Here is an 18,671-nt window from a genome sequence, read left to right as displayed (position 1 = left end):
GTCGCTTGTACTGTGAACTAGAATATACAACAAAAAAAAAATATTTTTGGATGACACTCCCAAAAAAAAAAACATTTCAGGGACAAAATGGGGTCGATATTAAGATCAAAATGTCCTTAAAATGACCAAAAATGGGACAAATGGGGACGAAAATCTGGCTTTGCCCCCTAAATGGGGACAAAAATTTGGCTTTGCCCCCTCACACCAAAAATATGAGAGGTGGTCACAATTCTATTAGCCCTAAAATATCAAATAAAGAAGACCATTTTAACACTTTTTCTCCTATACCCGTGTTTTGTAGAATTGAACACCTGAGTGGAAGAAGGGCCCAACTCCATCAAACCTGTTTTTGAGATATTAAAGGAGTGTTTCGTGATCCTAGCATCCTCTTTTTATGACATTTTTCAGTACATATCCACGAAAAAAGCCTATTCCCAAAATTTCAGCTGATTCCGATTTTGCGTTTGCGAGTTATGCATGATTATGTGTATTGCACTGCTCCATAGACAATGCGTTTGTAATTTCGTTCTGGTGCACCAGAACGAAATTCAAATTTCACGATATCTTTGCAAAACGAATTAATCTGCAAGAAATATTTTGTACATAAACATTATGTAGCCAGAGGTTTCCAGTGATATAAAAATCTCAACTTTTTTTGAGAAAAGTGGGGGGTCGAGGCTGTGGATCACGAAATGCCCCTTTAAGAAAAAACTTAATAATTTGGAAAAGTTTTATAGACATAATGTTTTCATCTTCAGGGGACCTTTACCGATATGGTATAGCCTAAATAACTACAGAAATTTGGTAATTGTCCATTAATTGCACAAGTAGAAGCATGTAGCATGTTAGCAGATTTCATGGATGAACAAAATTCCTCTTTAACCCAATGTTTGTGGAAGAAGGGCCCAACTCCATGGAGTTGGGCCTTTCTTCCATGAAAACCAGATACATGGAAGACTATTTAGAGAGGGGATTTTGGCTCATCTTTCACACACAAGGAAGAACAGTCTGCTGGTAATAAAATGCTGGGCCTAACTCATTTTTGTAAAAAATTGGAGTTGGGCCCTTCTTCCACTCAGGTACTCAATCATGTATACGAGTCAGGAGGATAGAGGGTGTAAGCCTATTTCTGTGAAGGTCTATAGGCAGGCCCGTGCACGGGGGGGGTGCGGGGTAGGTGCGACCGCACCTCCCCAAATTTGCAAAAGTATACAAAAAGTCCCAAAATTTAAGAATTTGAGAGCGTAGCGAGTAAAAAAATCAGGTTTTTAACGTTTGGTCAAAAAGGTTAAAATCTGGGGGGAAAAGTCCACTTTTCACAACCCCCCCCTTGGAAACAAGTCCGCACTTTTTCAAAATCAGCACCACCCCCCCAAAAAATCCTGCGTACGGGCCTGCCTATAGGCTTACACAGAAGGTGGCCAGTAATTAGGCCTACAGCTTAAAAAAATAGTTCTAATTATGCTGGACCGACCATCATCATCCAACATAAAAAAATGTCCATCATTTGAAAATGTTGGCATTTCGTATTGAAGATAAACATTTTCCCTCCAAAAGACCTCAGTTTTTGATTGGCCTGACTGGGCCTGCATGTGTCATAGCGACCTCTTGTTGCTTTATAGTTATACTTTGACACCAACGGCATGTCAACACAGCAAACACAAAACCCCACAAAACGTTTTATTTGGGTTATTGGTTTTGGTTAAAATACCAGGATCTGTGGTTAAAACGTCTTAATAACATTTAAATGTCGGGTTATGAAAACGTTTTGTATGAAAACACGCAATACAACTATTTCTTTAAATGTTGGGAAATTAATGTTATTGTAATAAAAATATTTTTGCCAAATACCTTGTCAATATTTAGGCCTATAGGCCTAACATTTTTAAATATATCATATTAAAATATGATACAATATTTGGCAGCAAGTTTTCCAAATTTTTAATGTTATTAAAACGTTTTATACCTTTTTATACTATAACCCTTGTCATGCTTATAGAAACGGTGCCCAAAATTACATCTGTCAGTGGTATGGATTTCATTTTGACTTTGGGGGGGGGGGGGGGGGGGTTTGACAAATTTCTTGAAGGGTAAGATGGGGTAAGTGGGACACTTAAGGATGTTAATGAATATAAAACTCATTAAAGTGAAGAAAGATTGTTCTTATGTTTTTATAACCCCCCACCCCCGCCACCTTTTGACTTACCCCCACCCCCAATAGGCCGTATGAAAGTAATGTTTTTGTTCTTGTCCAGAGGATTTTCATGAATTGATGAGGAAAGAAGGTTTTACCCCCCGATGTAAAATTTAGCATTGTATTCTTTTCCAACAGTGCTCGAGGAAAGGAGGAGGCCCTTTTTAAATGTGAGATTCTGAGGGATAACCCCCTAGAGAGTACCACAAAAAGTCTTGGAAGTGATCCATGTTCTAGATGTATGATAAAGTTTTCCTATAGTATTCCAAAGTTTAAAAAAAATTGAAAATCTTAAAAAAATCAATCAATCAATCAATCAATCAATCAATCAATCAATCAATCAATCAATCAATCAATCAATCAATCAATCAATCAATTTGACAAATTCCAGAAATTGGGGAGTCAGGGAGGGGACGAGATACGAGAACCAAAACATTAATTTTATACGGCCATAATTCACTACCCCGGGGTACACATAGGGCCTAATGATTGCAGTCTTGCACCTCTTATAAAATTGTAGATAAAGACGAAGAATACTTGGTATTGGCAACCTCCAAAAATCTCCAAAGAATGCCCATGACCAAAAAAACCAAAAAAAAACAAAAAACGGGAAAAAAACCTTTTCTTTAATAAAACTCCCGGGATAGTACGTGGAAAATTGTTTGCATCGGAGGCTGCGTGCATATTTAATTTAATAAAATGCAAAAGCGAACAATCCAAAACATCCGTTTTGATTTTGTGTAAACAATCAAAAACTATTTTATTTCGGATCACGGGGCCACCTGAATTCGATTAGGCCTATTAAAATACTTTTGTATAATTTCCCCTAAATTTTATGCAAAATACTAGATCAGTAAAGTAATCGAATCAAGTAATTCGTTTTGATTAAAGTCATTGAAGCGCGCTAAAATGAATGGATAGAATCACAGGCCGGAAATACAAATTGAAGAGAAATATTGAGACTGCCATACAAAATCCTAAAGCACTTGGAGGCGTGTTTTAAAAGGTCGGCGGCCACTCAAAGATAGACTAAACCAAATTATATAGAGGTAGTAGTAGTTTGCCTCATCGTTTAATATAAAAATTTAAGATACAAAACTGTGGTTCATCATACCCTCTATAACTATATAAAAATTATAAATAACAGTAAATAACATGTTTTATAGATTTATAGAAGACATTTGTGTTCTTTCGACGTAATCTTACTACTTGTAAGACAGAGGCACCCCTATTCTAAACATTGGACTAAACCGGAGATGCCCGTCCATGTAAGGTGTTTCCATAGGGATTGATTTCCCATTCACGATGACGTTTCGTTTTCTTGAACGTTGATTGGTCCAATGCTAATAATGTTGCAACTGACTTCCGCTCTAGATCAAATTACCTGTCAATCAAACGGCGTTGTAAGTGAAAGAAGTGCGCCGCGCTGATTATGTTTACACTGAGCCAAGAAGGGGTCCATGTGAGACGTACACGGTATAGCTGATGAAAATGCGAAGTATTGGTCTGTCATCCAGCACTATAAACACCATTATTTCACCACAATTTACCATCAAATCAGTGATTTGAATGTACCAGAAAAGGGAAGAAATGCTCAAGATATGTTTGGATGTAATATAGCTGAGTTATCACGGATATAATCTACCTCTTCAAGTGGATTATTGGGTGACCTCTTCGGGGCTCAAGTGTAACAAACACCATACAACAACAACCACAACGTCTTTAGCCGAGTTGAAGAAAGTGTTATTGTATTTTCACATTTACAGTGGAGAATCAAGGTGACTTAAAACGTGGGAATTTATTTCCAACAAGTTACATTATGCCTGCACAAACCGGGACATTTATTCCAGAAATCATGGCGCGGGCAGTAAGTCCAGAATTGCTGCATGAACAACTTGTAACAAGTGAAGTTCTTCTATTAGATTACCGACCGAACACAAGCTTCAATCGCTCCCACATCGAAGGGGCCCTAAACTTGACTCTACCTGGTCTTCTCCTCAGGCGATTACGGAAAGGAAATGTTGTCTTCAAGTGTCTCATACACGGAGATGAAGCCAAAGACAAGTTTATAAGAACATGTAAAAATGTGCCTGTTGTTTTATACGACGAGAACTCTATTGATGTTAATGCAAATTCAGACTGTCCATTCGTGTTATTATTGAAAAGATTGAGAGAAGATGGCTACCGTGTCCGCTATCTGCAAGGTATAAATTTATGCACGATGTACAGTAAATGAGAGTACGGTTATTGTGCATGTATTTACATGTTTTGATTTTCATTGTATGGTGTGTACATTATGTAATGTTATGTTTATACTTTTATACTTAGTGCTAGTTCAATTAAAATGTGTTCATTATTGTTTTAGCATTAGTAATTCATGAATTACACCTGGTACCCATCTCTTATTTGATATGAACATCATGTTTCTCAGCAAGCGGTACTATGAATCAATGAAGATGTTACTGAAGTACTAAGTAGAGAAAAGTTGTGAAATATTTGAACCTTCTGTAGTTGTATGAAGAACTCAACAGACTGGCTTTAAACTACTTTTGTTTTACTTTTTTTTACCTGATTGGAGATGGTTCAAATCCCACTTCTGGCACCATCTGACACTATAAATGCCCAGTGTCAGAAGTGGGATTTGACCCAGACCTCCATTATTCCATCATGTGATCACAGCAGCTTCTTGAAAGAAAACATGGCAACATTTACAAACCAAAAAGTACATTTCATGCAGCCATTGTTTGTTTACAATTTGTTGAAATTGTTTATTAAACATACCTGTATTACAAGTTAAATATTATTGCAACTTTAAGATTGATGTTGGCTTCTCAACTTTAATAGCAATTTATATAATACAGTATACCGGTACATGTACCAAACTACAAAAATGTATGATAAAGTACAGGGCATACAGTAATTATAATTTAAGATATTTGCAAGCTTTGGAATTGTGTACCATTCCCTTGTAAAAAGTTTTGAATTATGCATCCCTGTTTATCACAATCCAATCCATCCCTGCATCACGGTGCTTCTCCATGGGAAATGAGTTTTTGATTTGATTGTTGTGACCTATTTGACATTTTGAGATTGACCAATGAAGAGCAGTTGGCATGACATGTTAAACTGACAGACATACAGTGTGTTTAAGCGTGGGCAGGCTGGTACTCATTTCCTGTCAGCGTGAAATATGAAACCCATTGGTACATTCCAAACTCTGTGGGAAAAGGAAGAATCCTGCTATGTAGCAACTACATTGGGCTTCGCTTTGGTCTTCATAGTAATTATCATCATGATTTAGTCATTCAATTAAAAGATGAAACATGTAGGAAAATATTTAACATCGCAACAATTTTTATGAAGCTATTCAAAGTAGATGAATTTTATTTACAGCTCTGTTGATATAGGATAGCACTTCTTCAGTACAAAGGAGACAGAGACAGCCCTTTCTGATATTAAAAAAATATAAGATCCACCAGTCCTAATCGTTACAGCTAGCTGTGTGGAGTACGCGCAAGGAACTTGACTCGAAGGCTGCTTCGCACGCGGCTGTGCACCCAAGGAACTGGAACTAGTTCTAATTTAGGCTTGAAAATGAAATTTTATATTGAATTTAAAATATTTGATTTCATGTTATATATGAGGAGACATTTTGTGAAATTTATAGGTCCACCATTTGCCTTTATGTAATGTAGCCTATACATGGCTTGCAACTGGTAAAGTGGTATTGGTAAACACTGTTGGTCAAGGATTATGTGTTTCAGTCAATACTGTTATCAGATAATTTGATTGAGTCAGTGCAAAAGCGATAAAGCGGTTTGAATCAATATCAAACTTTGATCAATTTGTGGTTTGTCTACGTCCGGTGTTACTTGAGCTGAGTGTCATATATTCAGGTGTAGCTTGGCAAACAATATTCACTTGGGTAGACATCTAATTTCAAATTCATTTTAAATATTGCAAATTAAAATGATGATCAATTGATATTGGTACTATGATACTATCCTTATTATAAAAATTCAACATTTTAGGCCCCTATACAGAAATATGAAACAAGACTTCCCCCTTCCATTTTACCTAAATTTCATATAGGCCTACATGTAAATGAGACCAAATTGACTCATTGAAAGTTCATGTAAAATTGTTAATGTTGTCCACAGATTGTGACTAAAAATTAGTCCATCAAATGCATGGTAAACTAAAAGATGTCATGATCACTCAAATTGCTAATACATAGTAGGCCTAATTGTTTAAAAAATCCACTTCCGTAATTTTTTTAGCCATAAATTAATTTAATGCATTATTTTTACCTGATACCATTCTGCTGCTCCAAATATAAACTTGTTTGTTTCTAACATGCATTTTTTTCTGTCTTTTTTGCAGGTGGTTTTGAGAAATTCAAGCAGCTTTATCCAGAAATGTGTGAAACATTGGATGATGGCAGTGATTCAGAACATTCCTTATCAGACTTGGGGTTTGACAAACTCAAAATAGACAATTCTACAGACGTCCAATCAGAAACACCTCTGGATAATCATTTACCGTAGAGATACTTCCTGGACTTTTCTTAGGCTCCAAAGTGGACTCAGAGAATCTAGAACTTTTATCTAAAATAGGTGTGAGGTATATCCTGAATGTGACGCCCAATATTCCAAACTGTTTTGCAAGCAATGGACTGACATATATGCAGATACCTATCTCAGATCATTGGAGTCAAAACCTTGCAGCCTTCTTTCCTCAAGCAATAGAATTTATTGGTAAGTACAAACAATGTAGTAGGCCTATAAGTATTAAGCTAAACATCATAGTAAAATGTGACAATCAGGGCTGGAAAAAATGAAAATTTGCCTGGAAGATGATAAAAAAGACAAATTTCCCTCCAAATTCCTATGTAGTTCTTTGTTTAGAAGGACCTCCCTCCAAACTTCCAAATAACCTGGGAAGGAACTTCCCACTTTTCACATTTTTTCCAGGCCTGGTGACAATCCCTATATACCATTTTTCACCCTGATGTGGCAGTGACGTCAGGATATCAATGTAGCTTTACTATAGCGTACATGCTAAAGGTAGAAGCCAAAAAGTGGTACATCAGTGACTAGTACTGACTACCACTTTTTGGCCTCTACCTTTCAGCTACATATTGATTGATTGATACTGATGCCACCAATAGAACAAGAAGATTTGCCCCTTCATTTTGCATACCACTTTGTCCAATTTTTTCTTATTTCTTCACAAAATGCAAACATCACATGTCTATGTATGCTAGCATTAAAACCCACAGTGGTTAGGGACACACCATTTGGCATGGTGGGGGCAGGAGTCAGAATTTTTTTTTTGAATACAACTAAAACAAACTTTCCCCTCTAAAATGAGCAAAGAAAACACTTTTGCCACTATTGCTGAAGAAAGTAAAGAAACTCCCACCTAATTGTGTATGAAAATTATAACAACAAAAATCGACTGGCCAATAACAAATTTTTGATTCCGGAACATGAAAAGGAGCATAATGTTGAAACATTTTATGAGTATTTATAAATAAAGTTGCTCACTCATAAAATGGATATATCATGTGCTTTTTTTTTCTTGAACAACATTTCACTTCATTTGAACAACATTTCACATGAAGTGAATGTTGTTAATGATTTCATACTGAAATTCATAGCACGTTGGTGATAAAACGTAGAGGGCAAACAATATGTGTAGTGTCATCAATGAATTATTGAAAATTTATATAGGCCTAGACTCTGTAATTTTAATAATTCATCACAATGACACTATTTATGTCAAGGCCCTAGACATAAATAAATTCTGCATAACCATGGTAGGTACATAACCAAGAGATTGATCGCCATCATCGCCCACACACATGCCAAAGATGTATACATACTCTGAAATCAAATAAGACATTTCAATAGATTAACTAAAGAATAAATGAGGAGATCCATTTATTAGGAAATATCTTTTCTTCACATTACCAATCATTAATATTGATAGCTTTTATGGGTTGACAGCTCTATTGAAATTGCAGCGGATGAGGATCTTTGGTCCTACACATTTCCTTCTCATACTATAGGACCCTACTATTATATCACAGATATTTAATATTATCATGGAAATAGTAAATTGTCCAGTCCAGAAAGTTACCATTACTGGCCTTGTGAAATGCTTCTTTTTGTCAAATACAAAGCTTTATTTGAATCAAAATTATTAAATTATTAAATTGATGGAGGAAACACAATGTTGCATCTGTTAAAAGCTATCTTGTCTTGTAAATAAATAATTGGCTGTTTATAATCAGTGTAGACAACTTCCTCCAATAATTTTCATTTAGAACCTTGTTCACCAGGCCAGGTTGGAAAGGGTAAGAGGGGTCAACCCCATATTCCAAAGGTATTGTAAGGCAACACTCCTTGTCAACCAAAATGGCAAACCATGGAAGGAAATACTAGGTAAACCATAAATAATAAAGAATAATAACAATATTTACTCTGACATTGACAACATCCTGCTGTAAATCTGGAAAGATGCCAGCAAATATAATAGGATTTTGAGTTCTGACACACAAAAGTTGAGATTGAATCAGACATTTTCATGGCAAAGCTGATGCTGAGGCAGTAATAATTTAGTCTGCCAAATGAATTATTCCAGTCAGTCAACCATGCTCTGGTATTGTTACTGAACTTTGGACCAGTTTCTATTAGAGGCCAAGTTTATTGAATATCAGAGGATATTATCCTATGTTGGTTTTCAATGGCCTGTGTGCCTGTATATAGGCAGGCTTTCTTTTCAATGGCTCCCACAATGTCATTATTTAGCTCATTCAAATTCAAGGTTTATGCCAGAGGGTTTGGTGTGTTGTGGTCTGTGAAATGAGTATGTTGAATATAACCGAAGCACAGGTTTTGAAAAGGAAATTGTGGCTTATTATTTACAGTGGAATTTTACAAATTGGAATTATTAGTTTGTTACTGAAAATTGAAGTTGCTATTGAAATAATGGGCAGATTTTGGCACATTACTCCTGTAAAGTGGTCGAAACCGGGTGATAAATATATAATTGAAGGAAACATGCCAACTGTACTTAATCTATCAGGAATGTGTGATCTGTGGTGAACGCCACATGATGTGCAAGTCATTTGAAATGTTTCCTAGCAAGTCATTTGGTATCAACGTGCGGTTTACCTCCTTGTAAATATCTTTACTTGGGGCTACCCCATAAACTAATCACAAGGGACCACTGTTAACAGAAGGATGAAAATCACACCAATGATGGAACAAATAAAAGCTATCATTTCAAAATCCAAAACCACAATAAGATGAAATTGAAACCTAGGTGTCAAATGAATGCAATGTTTTAGAGAATTTTTACAACTTGCTTTGGTGGAAGACCAATATGAGAACTTGTTATCTTAGGAACTGATCAATTTACACGGGATGTGGTGGGATTCAAAATTGACTCTGAATGGAATATTTAGTCGGTTAAATTGGCCCAGCTTTGAATGTCATGTGATGATATAGAACTTAGTAAAATAAAGTTGTGTATCATACACATTTGCTGAAACAAAATTGTTTAATTTTTAATGTTGGACCCATATCTTTGTTGGCGACTTTGTAGACCTTTTCCATCATGTAAGATTTGTTTACAAATTTAACCAAATAAAATGGAATATTTTACAATTAATCTATTTGAAGCAGTATAGTGCTCAAGAAGATGCACCGTGCTTACACACTTTGTAAATGTCATCTGGCTGTATGACGTTCCGTACGTAATAATGCAGCACGCACATAGCCAAGAACGTGTTTTGACATGCTCAAGCTGTAGATAGATCTACTCAACGTACCAGTAGCACTAGCAGACTGCTGCAAGTCATAGCTGTCTTCCTAACATTGCAAGGTTATTTCCGTTTTGTTATAATATATTCAGCAATTGCTGGGTGGATAGATTGGCATGCCATTCATATAATTGCGGGGAGTCATAGGTGGTGTTCAAATGTGTACGTACACAAGCCGATAAATTAACAATTTCACTCCGATATAAAATTGGTACTGGTAACTGTTTTCTGAATTAATAATAGATAATAGTGAGAAACAAACAGATCTCATATTCCTTGTTGCATGAACAGGGACATGGTTGTTGGTATCAAATGGTTTTTTCTTACTGTTCAAAATCTTAAATTTTGTAAACGTAGGATGTATTGGGAGCTTAGCATTGTTTAGGTGACATTGCCTTTGTCTGTTGGCCCACATGGATATCCATCCATCACAGTGGATTTATTTCATTTCCTGTTACAGACCTCTTACGGGCAAGGAGTTAATTTAGCAGCTAGAGGCCTTGTGACGCAAGCCGCGTGCTAGCCTGGCTTCATCATTTGATTGGGAATTTTATCCCCACTATCTTTTGCCGTATAACGATGGTATCATGAGTGCTTTCACAACAACCAAGACTAGTCGATTTTGTATCAATGATTATGTTGCGGTATGGTTACCGTCAATAAAATAACATTTTCAAATTATATATTTTGTTTTCTCCTCATAATCAGCTGCTCTTCATAGTAATGCTTAGCCTTCACTTGGTGATTAAAACATCAAATAGAGATAAATCCGATAAGAATGTTGGGAGGAAAAGGAACTTAGTTGCAATATTTACTCTACCTCTCAGTGTTCAACATTTTCTTAGATAAGTTTATATTCCTTGGAATGATCCACTGCTAAGAGCATTATAAAGTTCATCAAAAACTGGTTTGAATTTAAACATAGCTACCGGATCGGACTAGCTAGTGATTATAAGTTGACATTATTATACTTAAAATTGAATTAAAAATTGAATGTTAATTGAAACATTGTGTTAAAATTCTAACACTTTGTAGCCTGTCCTAGATAATGTAGATCATACTCCTCAAATACCTGCCTAAATTGCAGTGTTCATGGTACATTTACAGTTTATGTGTTGAATTTGAAGTTGTTTTCATAATATTTACTCCCAAACATAATTACCTCATACAAGTATCTTCTGAGGAAAACTTCTGATGAAATGGAATTACTTGCATGTTGGTGCCAAGCTGTGAATGGTATTTGCTATAATATCACCTGAGCACATGTACAATGCAGGGTTTTAGATTTCCTGAAGTGCACAGTTTGGGTCAGTGTTGACTCAATCTATTGCATATCCGGCTAGCCAGCAGGGCCAAGTGGATGTTTGCCATCAATTTGCATGGTTCTCTCAGTTTGCTCAAGGATTTCAAATTAGCCAGCACTGAGAACTGAACGTTGCATTGGTTGTCAACCCACATGCAGTTCCTGTTGTAGTGTTTGCTGAAGTTGCTTGCTATCGGAATTATGTGGCTTTCATATTATGTCAAAAGTAAACTATACAGTACTTTAGGCCCTTCACAATTAATTCTTAGTTTCCTGTTTCATGGTTGAAAACCAGGGATGAGGCGACTTTTAATTATTAATTATTAATTATCTTTTATTTTCTTTATTTTAAAATAAGTGGTCGCAACCTACATCAAGCCATTTTGACAAGGAGCATGCATTTAATTATTTTACTACTATGTTTGATTTTATACGTAAGTAATGGTACAATTAGGTTCTATGTTTATTCATCATTATAGATGATATGATCAAAGTCAGAAAGTAGCAAATGGTAGTAATTAAAAGTTATTTTTAAAGAGAAAATCCAAAATATAAATAAAATAATTAAATATTTTGCAATTCTCTACTTTGGACGCGGGCGGGAAACAGGAAACTAAGAATCAATTGTAATTGGCCTTAGGAAGGAAGTTGAATTGACAGGAAGGAAGTCTAGTGGGAATAAATTTATAACATGTAGAATAAAAATGTCATGAACTATAATCATGCTGAATGTAGTACTAGTCCTTGATAGTATGAATGTGATTTTAGAAATGGAAAAATTCATGTGATTTCTGTTAAATGAAATCTGACCTTTTCATTTTCAAGAAATATAAATCTTGGGGTTGGGTGGGCGAATAGTAGTTGTACATAGTGATAAGGAATATGAGGTTGTCAAATGGACACAACATTATTAAATATGAAGTTCAAAGGTGAGCAAATGAGTTTGATCATCGTGTTGCCCTCCCCCATTTCTATAAATGGACTGTTCCCATTCCAGTTGAACTCACTCATGTCACTTTGGGTTCAATGGATCATAATGTAATGCATGGCATCTCAGCTCTGATCAGTAAATTGGGTTTCGCCTTGTCAGCCTTGAAAAAGCAAACATTTCCACTGTGCGGGAGTTCGTTCTAGTGTTGAAAATCCGCAATGTGTAAAGTAGCATGTGGGTTTTATCTGGGTACATACGAATGTCTGAGTAAAGATCATGACTAAAAATAAATTTAAAATTGTTAATCAATCAAAGTGTGAGGTTCTTGTAAATGTTGATTATCAGCTAGTGACAGTGGGTGTGTGTGACTAGAAATGTTACCAATTGTGCAAAATGAAAAACAAGTGAGTTATGACAATGATAGATTTGTTAATGTTATTGGCACTTCTTTGGGATGTAAGTAAGCCTGAAGAAAAAAACCTGAAAATTGAAAATAAAAGAAATTGCATAAATCTGGACTACAAAAAAACCTGAATTCTGTAAACATCCTGAAAAATTACATCCCTGATTCTTATTGGTAGCATACAAAATCTGAATTGGACCTCATCATCAGTGAAATACTAAACGTTATCAGATGCTGGAATAAGTAAACAAATGGTGTTTAAATGCATGCATATAATAATGCACCATTGCACAGTATACCCGCTCTTGTCTCTTGTGGAGCTTACATGTAGGGAGATTTAGCTCCTAAAAGCTGTAGTTAGAAAACAGGAAGTCTTTGGTTATCAGTTATCTGTATTCTGAATCCAAGGCCAATTGGCTAATGGCAGTGTTTATTCTGTTGATTACAACACTCAGCACTACCCCCCCCCCCACATTTACATTATTTAGGCCCACAGTTATACCTGTTTCCTTTTACTTAATTTTGGATATTGTTTTTTTCCTTTTCTTTGTGTATCACAGATCAAGCACGTAATCAGAAGTGTGGAGTTCTGGTGCATTGCCTGGCTGGTGTGAGTCGTTCCGTTACCGTAACCGTTGCCTATCTCATGCAGAAGCTTTGTCTCTCCCTCAACGATGCCTATGACTTTGTCAAGAAGCGCAAATCAAACATCTCGCCCACCTTCAACTTCATGGGACAACTTCTAGATTTTGAACAACAACTCAACAGTAGCCCATGCCGCACAGGTGTGTGTAGATGTTTAGCGGAGGGAAGGAGGTGCATGAGCCCGATCCAGCTTGGATGTCATGTGAACCAACTCCAAGCACAGGGTCATCCTCTTCCGATTCCGGAAATAGTAGTGGATGTGAAGGGAAAAAACAGGTGTTTCATTTCACAGACTTTTCAGAGGTTCAAAAAGAAGTGCCAATATTTCACTTCACTGAGACAACGCCTTGCACAGAGTTTGCCTTGCCTATGACGACATCAAGCTGAGACTAAGTCAATTATAGGCTTGTCAAACTTTTTGTTACATTCTTTCTACCTGTTAAATTAAATGTAATTGTGTATATTTCAAGGTTTGAATTTACCAAAAAAATAGAAAAAAATAAAGGCACAGTCACAATGCATACAGTGCTGCTTGATAGTAGCAATACCGGGATTTGTGGTGCTTAACAAAAAAGGGAGATTTGAGTGTCCCATTCTTAAAAGAGTAGAAATTGAACATTGCCTCGGACCCACCCTATCAAATAAACTATGCGATCAAATCAATTAAAAAACCAAATGTTCATTTCTTTCAATTAAAAGCAGTCACTGTATGTTGAGAAGGCCTATTAACTTGTTTGTGTTGCACCTAACTGTATATAATGTGAAACTATGACTAGGGCAAATGACTGTGTCTTTATTTTGAATGGTAAATTCCATAACCAGAGCTGTTTTGTACCATGAGAGCAAATTTTTATATTTGAACATTTTGAAATTTATTGACCAGATATTTTCTTACAGACTTTTGACTCGACTCTGGGACATAAACAAAAGATTGTTATATAAGTAATTATTTGCAAACATTACTGTTATGTGTTGAGCATGAACTGAAGTTTAAAAAAAAAAAAGGGCGAGAGCGTCGAGAGGCGAGTAATTAGGCAAATTTGAATGAACTTCACGAACCCTTTGCGAGTTTGCTATTGAATTTCAAAATTAGTGAAAGATTATGCTGCAGAAATGTGTGTTATTAAAATGCAACTTGAGTGCGACTTGAGGGAATCATGTTTCCCAGCAAGTTTTTGTGATTACAGTTTTTATGACCATTACTAGGCCTACTGATACAAATGTGTGAACATTGAATGAAAACTAGAGTAGGCCTATACATGTATGTATTTTGTATTTTCCCACCTCATTAAAACAAAAACAGAATCGGTAAAGCTGAATTTACACTCCATCGCTGAGCAATGAGCGATGGCAATAGACCAATGAGGTAGCTTGCTTATCCCAACACAACACAAAGCGCTCCACCTCATTGGCTAAAAACCAATCGCTACATGGCTCACTGATGTAGTATAAATTCAGCTTTACAGTGTTTCAATTTAATCACTGAAAATGTTATTTCACAAAAAATGATGACAAGTCCTTGATTGGTGTAGGCTTTAAAAACCTTGTGTGTGATCCATAGAGCCTACTTTTGTGTCCTTCTATGGGATCTTTATTCAATCTCCATATAACTACTGAAGGGAACAAACAAATCCACATTGATCCAAATCTGTTATGTGCTGATCTTTTGTTATGGAAAAAAGACATGAAATCTTTTCCTCTCAATTGCAATGACCTCCTATGATTCAACATTCTATGCTTTTGGAATGGTTGAAATGTACTTAGTGGATTCATGTGAAGCAAGGTATCACAATTTTGTGTGAAATTACATTTTATCTGGCATGAATAATCATGCTGTAAACCATTGAATTCTACTTAACCCTTCAAAATGTGTGAAATTACAGTTTTGTGTGTGTTATCATGGCGTGATTAGTCACAATACAAGTGTGTTCAAAATTTTGTGTGGATTTCCTCCCCATTGTTGGATATATCATCATTCATCAATAAGTTGTTTTTCTCAGTATTGTAATATTAGTGACATGTGGAGAAGTGTTCAAAAAACCACAATGGGACTTGATATCAGGTTAGAATTTTAAGATGTGTGTCTGGGATTTTAATTAACCTGAGGGCTATTTTTGTCCTATACAATACCTGCATTGTTCATACCAATACAGCAGGTATTTAAAATAATACAAAACCTTATGGCGTACTACTTAATTTGTACCACTTTATAATATTTTATACAATTTTAAAACACAGTCATGAAACATGCATTTGTGTAAACTTTTGAAAAATCACAAAATGCTGTTTGTAAAATACAATTTTTCAGCCTGTGGCACATGAAATCTCAAATGTTGTGGAATAGAATCCAAAGTCCCAGCATTAAAAATGTAATTGCAACTTCAAAATGTTTTACAAACTGCATTATTTAATTAACATTAAAAATTCATGCGATCATACACGCACATGGAAATATTTCAGGAGTTGTGTAGGGTTGCTAAAAGTCGCCAATCAATTCATCTATCAATTATCTTTAGTCATAGCCTGATCAAACTTGTTTGAATTTGATGTACCGGTATTGATTATCAGGTAAAATGTAATGAGCTGATGAGTAAGTCTTGAATTTGGTTTTGAAAGTTAGTAAAAGTGATGATGATTTTGCTGCTTTTTGCAACATTCACCTTGCATAGAACTTGACCAGCTCTTTGCACCAATGATTGCACATATTACTGTCCACAGTGGTTAGTGAAATAAGGCCAAACAAAAAAAGGCTTGTCTCAAAGCTTGCGCATGCATTTGTAAAATCGCGAGATTTGAAGAAAAAAAAAAAGAAATGCAGAAATGTTTTTTTTTTCAAAAAAATTTTTTTATAGTTTTTCCAGAAAAATTCGGCGAAAATCAGACTTTTTTCTGAAAATACCATAAAAATACCAAGTCTGGAATAATAATAAAAAACAAAATCGCATTCTCATTTGTTTTCAAACCACTCATGAGCGTTGAGACAAACCTTTTTTATGTTTGGCCTAATATGCCATTGAAATCCAACATAAATGTTAATTATATCTGGCGCACGGATCCACTTGAGATGAAACTTTCCGTTTCTCATAGTAAAGACAAGCAGACAACGTATTTGACCATAAAATATTGGAAGAAAAATGTTAAATGACTTGACCTGTTTTAACTGCATGGTCACATTAATTAATTGAATTTTTATAACAATAATATGCTGTTGAAAATTTAGAATTCTAGCGTTGAATTAAAAAAATAAACATTTCTCAGCTATGTACGGTGCTTAGTAATTATGGTAAATTGGTAATGTAACTTTAAAGGAGGATGGCTTGATTTTGTCATTATGCAGTTTTCACCTTGATAATAATGACCTCTGGAGTTTCTATTGCTTTTTTAATCGTATTAAAATTGGCGAAGTTCGGCACTTTACCCCCATGTAGTTTACAAAACGTGGGCATGAAACATGGCATCGGTTTCTTTTCATGCAATGAACAGCTCGGAAATCAACAACTACCGTACTTCCTTGGTGGTGCACTAGAAAGTTGTTTTGTGTTATGACAAGCTACATTTAGACCCATTTTGGTAAATAACTTTGTGAGATAAATTCATGTTTTTTGCTGGTTTCTGTATTTTTAACAGGCAAGAATGCGGTTAGAAAGCTACCAGTCACAAGTATCCTCCTCCTATGAGTAAACATTGCAAAATAGTCATAAAAGTATTAGTAGTCTTTTTTTTTTAAATTCATTAATGGTGCAACAGCTTGATTGAGCAATTGTATTCTGACATTATTTGTGTGTTCAGAAAAGTATCTAGTTCAAGTTGTATTGCTTTGTAATGTAATATGGAATGAAGATATGGAACGGAGTATATTTTGATAACCAGAAATGAAAGCAGAACAAGTGATAAAAATGTACGATTTTTAAAATTCCGATTTGTGAGTACATGTAGTGTAGAATGGTCAGTCCACACTCTGTGAAATGACCTGTCAGCCATTTTGTTTTTCTCCACTCCCTAGGCTGAAATTATAAAGGTAGTGAGTACATTGTGTGTTTTAATTTCACAGTTGTGGACTGGTTTATTGCCTATGTTGTTTCCAGTGAACTGATAAAGACACTATATAGTGAGTTTGTAAATAATTGTGTATATACATACTAAAAGAGATATATTTGAGAAGCGATGTGTTAATTAGTGATTTGTTTAAACTTTACACAGAATTTCAAGTACTAGAAAGATTCTGGATTTATGAAAATTATTAACAAACTTATTTTGGCAGGAATATACAAAAATGTACAGCTTATGTGTGACACTTCACACAAAATTGTTTTGTTTGTGCCCAGAGATAAATCTATTTTATATAAAAAGGGAGGGGAAAGAGATTTAAGGGAAATTTAAAGTTACAATTGTACAGTTTATTCCTGTAAAGTTTTTAGTACAGAAACAGAGAATAGTGGTTCAATAAAATATTGAGTCGAATGATAAAGAGATAAAGAAAATAATTGTGTGTTGTGTTCTTTTTGATTCTTGTCAAGTAGGCGTACTGGTTAGTCGATGAGTAGGAGCTGATTTTTTTAGCCACAGTCCATCAATAAAGATGGACCGTGAAAGTCCACCAAACGGTTCATCTTTATTGAGCAATACAGACAGGCTGTGGCTAAAAATATTTGGTCCTGCTCGTCGGACTAGTACGTAAGCATGTGCATTGCATACTATGCTCTATTTGCCCACACCATGGATTAACCATGAAATAGCACCAGATCTGGTATAATAATATTACAGCTGAAACTGTCTGCTGGTAAAAACGCCCAATATCTCATTTGTATGCCAGAATATATCTAGACAGTGAGGTCTTTAATAAATATCAGGGGGGGGGGGTAAATTGTCAATTTGAAGGGTTGTTGAAATTTGAAAGTTAATACAAAGGCAGATTTTTTATTTGGGAATTTGTAGCTTGATCTGAGGGGGTTGGAGGAAGTGTAGGCCTACACTTGACACCCCCATAAAAGACCACACTGGGTACAGTGGAACTTTGTTATCACAAAATTGTAAGGGCCTCAGATTTCTGTTGGTGTTATCAGGTCTTTTTCAATGTATTAAATAATGCTTAGGACTTTTTTTTATATATGAAAAGTACACTTGCATAGAATCTTCATAAAAGTTGGACCTAAACCCTCTAAATATTGTAAATTTTTAGGACTTTTTGAACCCTGTATCACCAAATAGTGGTCATTTTGTCAATTTTTCTCCCACTTTTGGTCCTAACTATCCTTTAAAATAGCAAAAAGTCATTAGACTTCCATGGATTTTAGAAGCACTCCACACAACGGTAGCATAGTTGGGGCTTGTAGTACCGGGCTTGTAGTACTGAGGGAAAGGATA

The 18,671-nt window shown here is 35.5% G+C and overlaps 2 protein-coding genes across 2 annotated transcripts in view; one reads left to right on the top strand and one right to left on the bottom strand.

Annotated features, from left to right (window-relative positions):
- The window catches only part of LOC140148677 (MICOS complex subunit mic25-a-like), a 358,926-nt gene that overhangs the window by 198,322 nt on the left and 141,933 nt on the right, over positions 1 to 18,671 (bottom strand). The gene's annotated exons all lie outside the window — the stretch shown is intronic.
- LOC140148669 (dual specificity protein phosphatase 6-like) lies at positions 3,617 to 17,783 on the top strand. The gene is given in 5 exon segments (XM_072170702.1): positions 3,617 to 4,398; positions 6,578 to 6,727; positions 6,730 to 6,951; positions 13,223 to 13,483; positions 13,486 to 17,783. Coding segments are annotated over 5 exon segments (1,227 nt in total). The 5' UTR covers positions 3,617 to 4,013; the 3' UTR covers positions 13,695 to 17,783.

The sequence above is a fragment of the Amphiura filiformis genome, chromosome 3, assembly GCF_039555335.1.
Source record: "Amphiura filiformis chromosome 3, Afil_fr2py, whole genome shotgun sequence".
Taxonomy (NCBI): Eukaryota; Metazoa; Echinodermata; class Ophiuroidea; order Amphilepidida; family Amphiuridae; genus Amphiura; species Amphiura filiformis.
The sequence above is the reverse complement of the archived record's forward strand: the minus strand, read 5'-3'. Positions and strand labels throughout refer to the sequence as shown.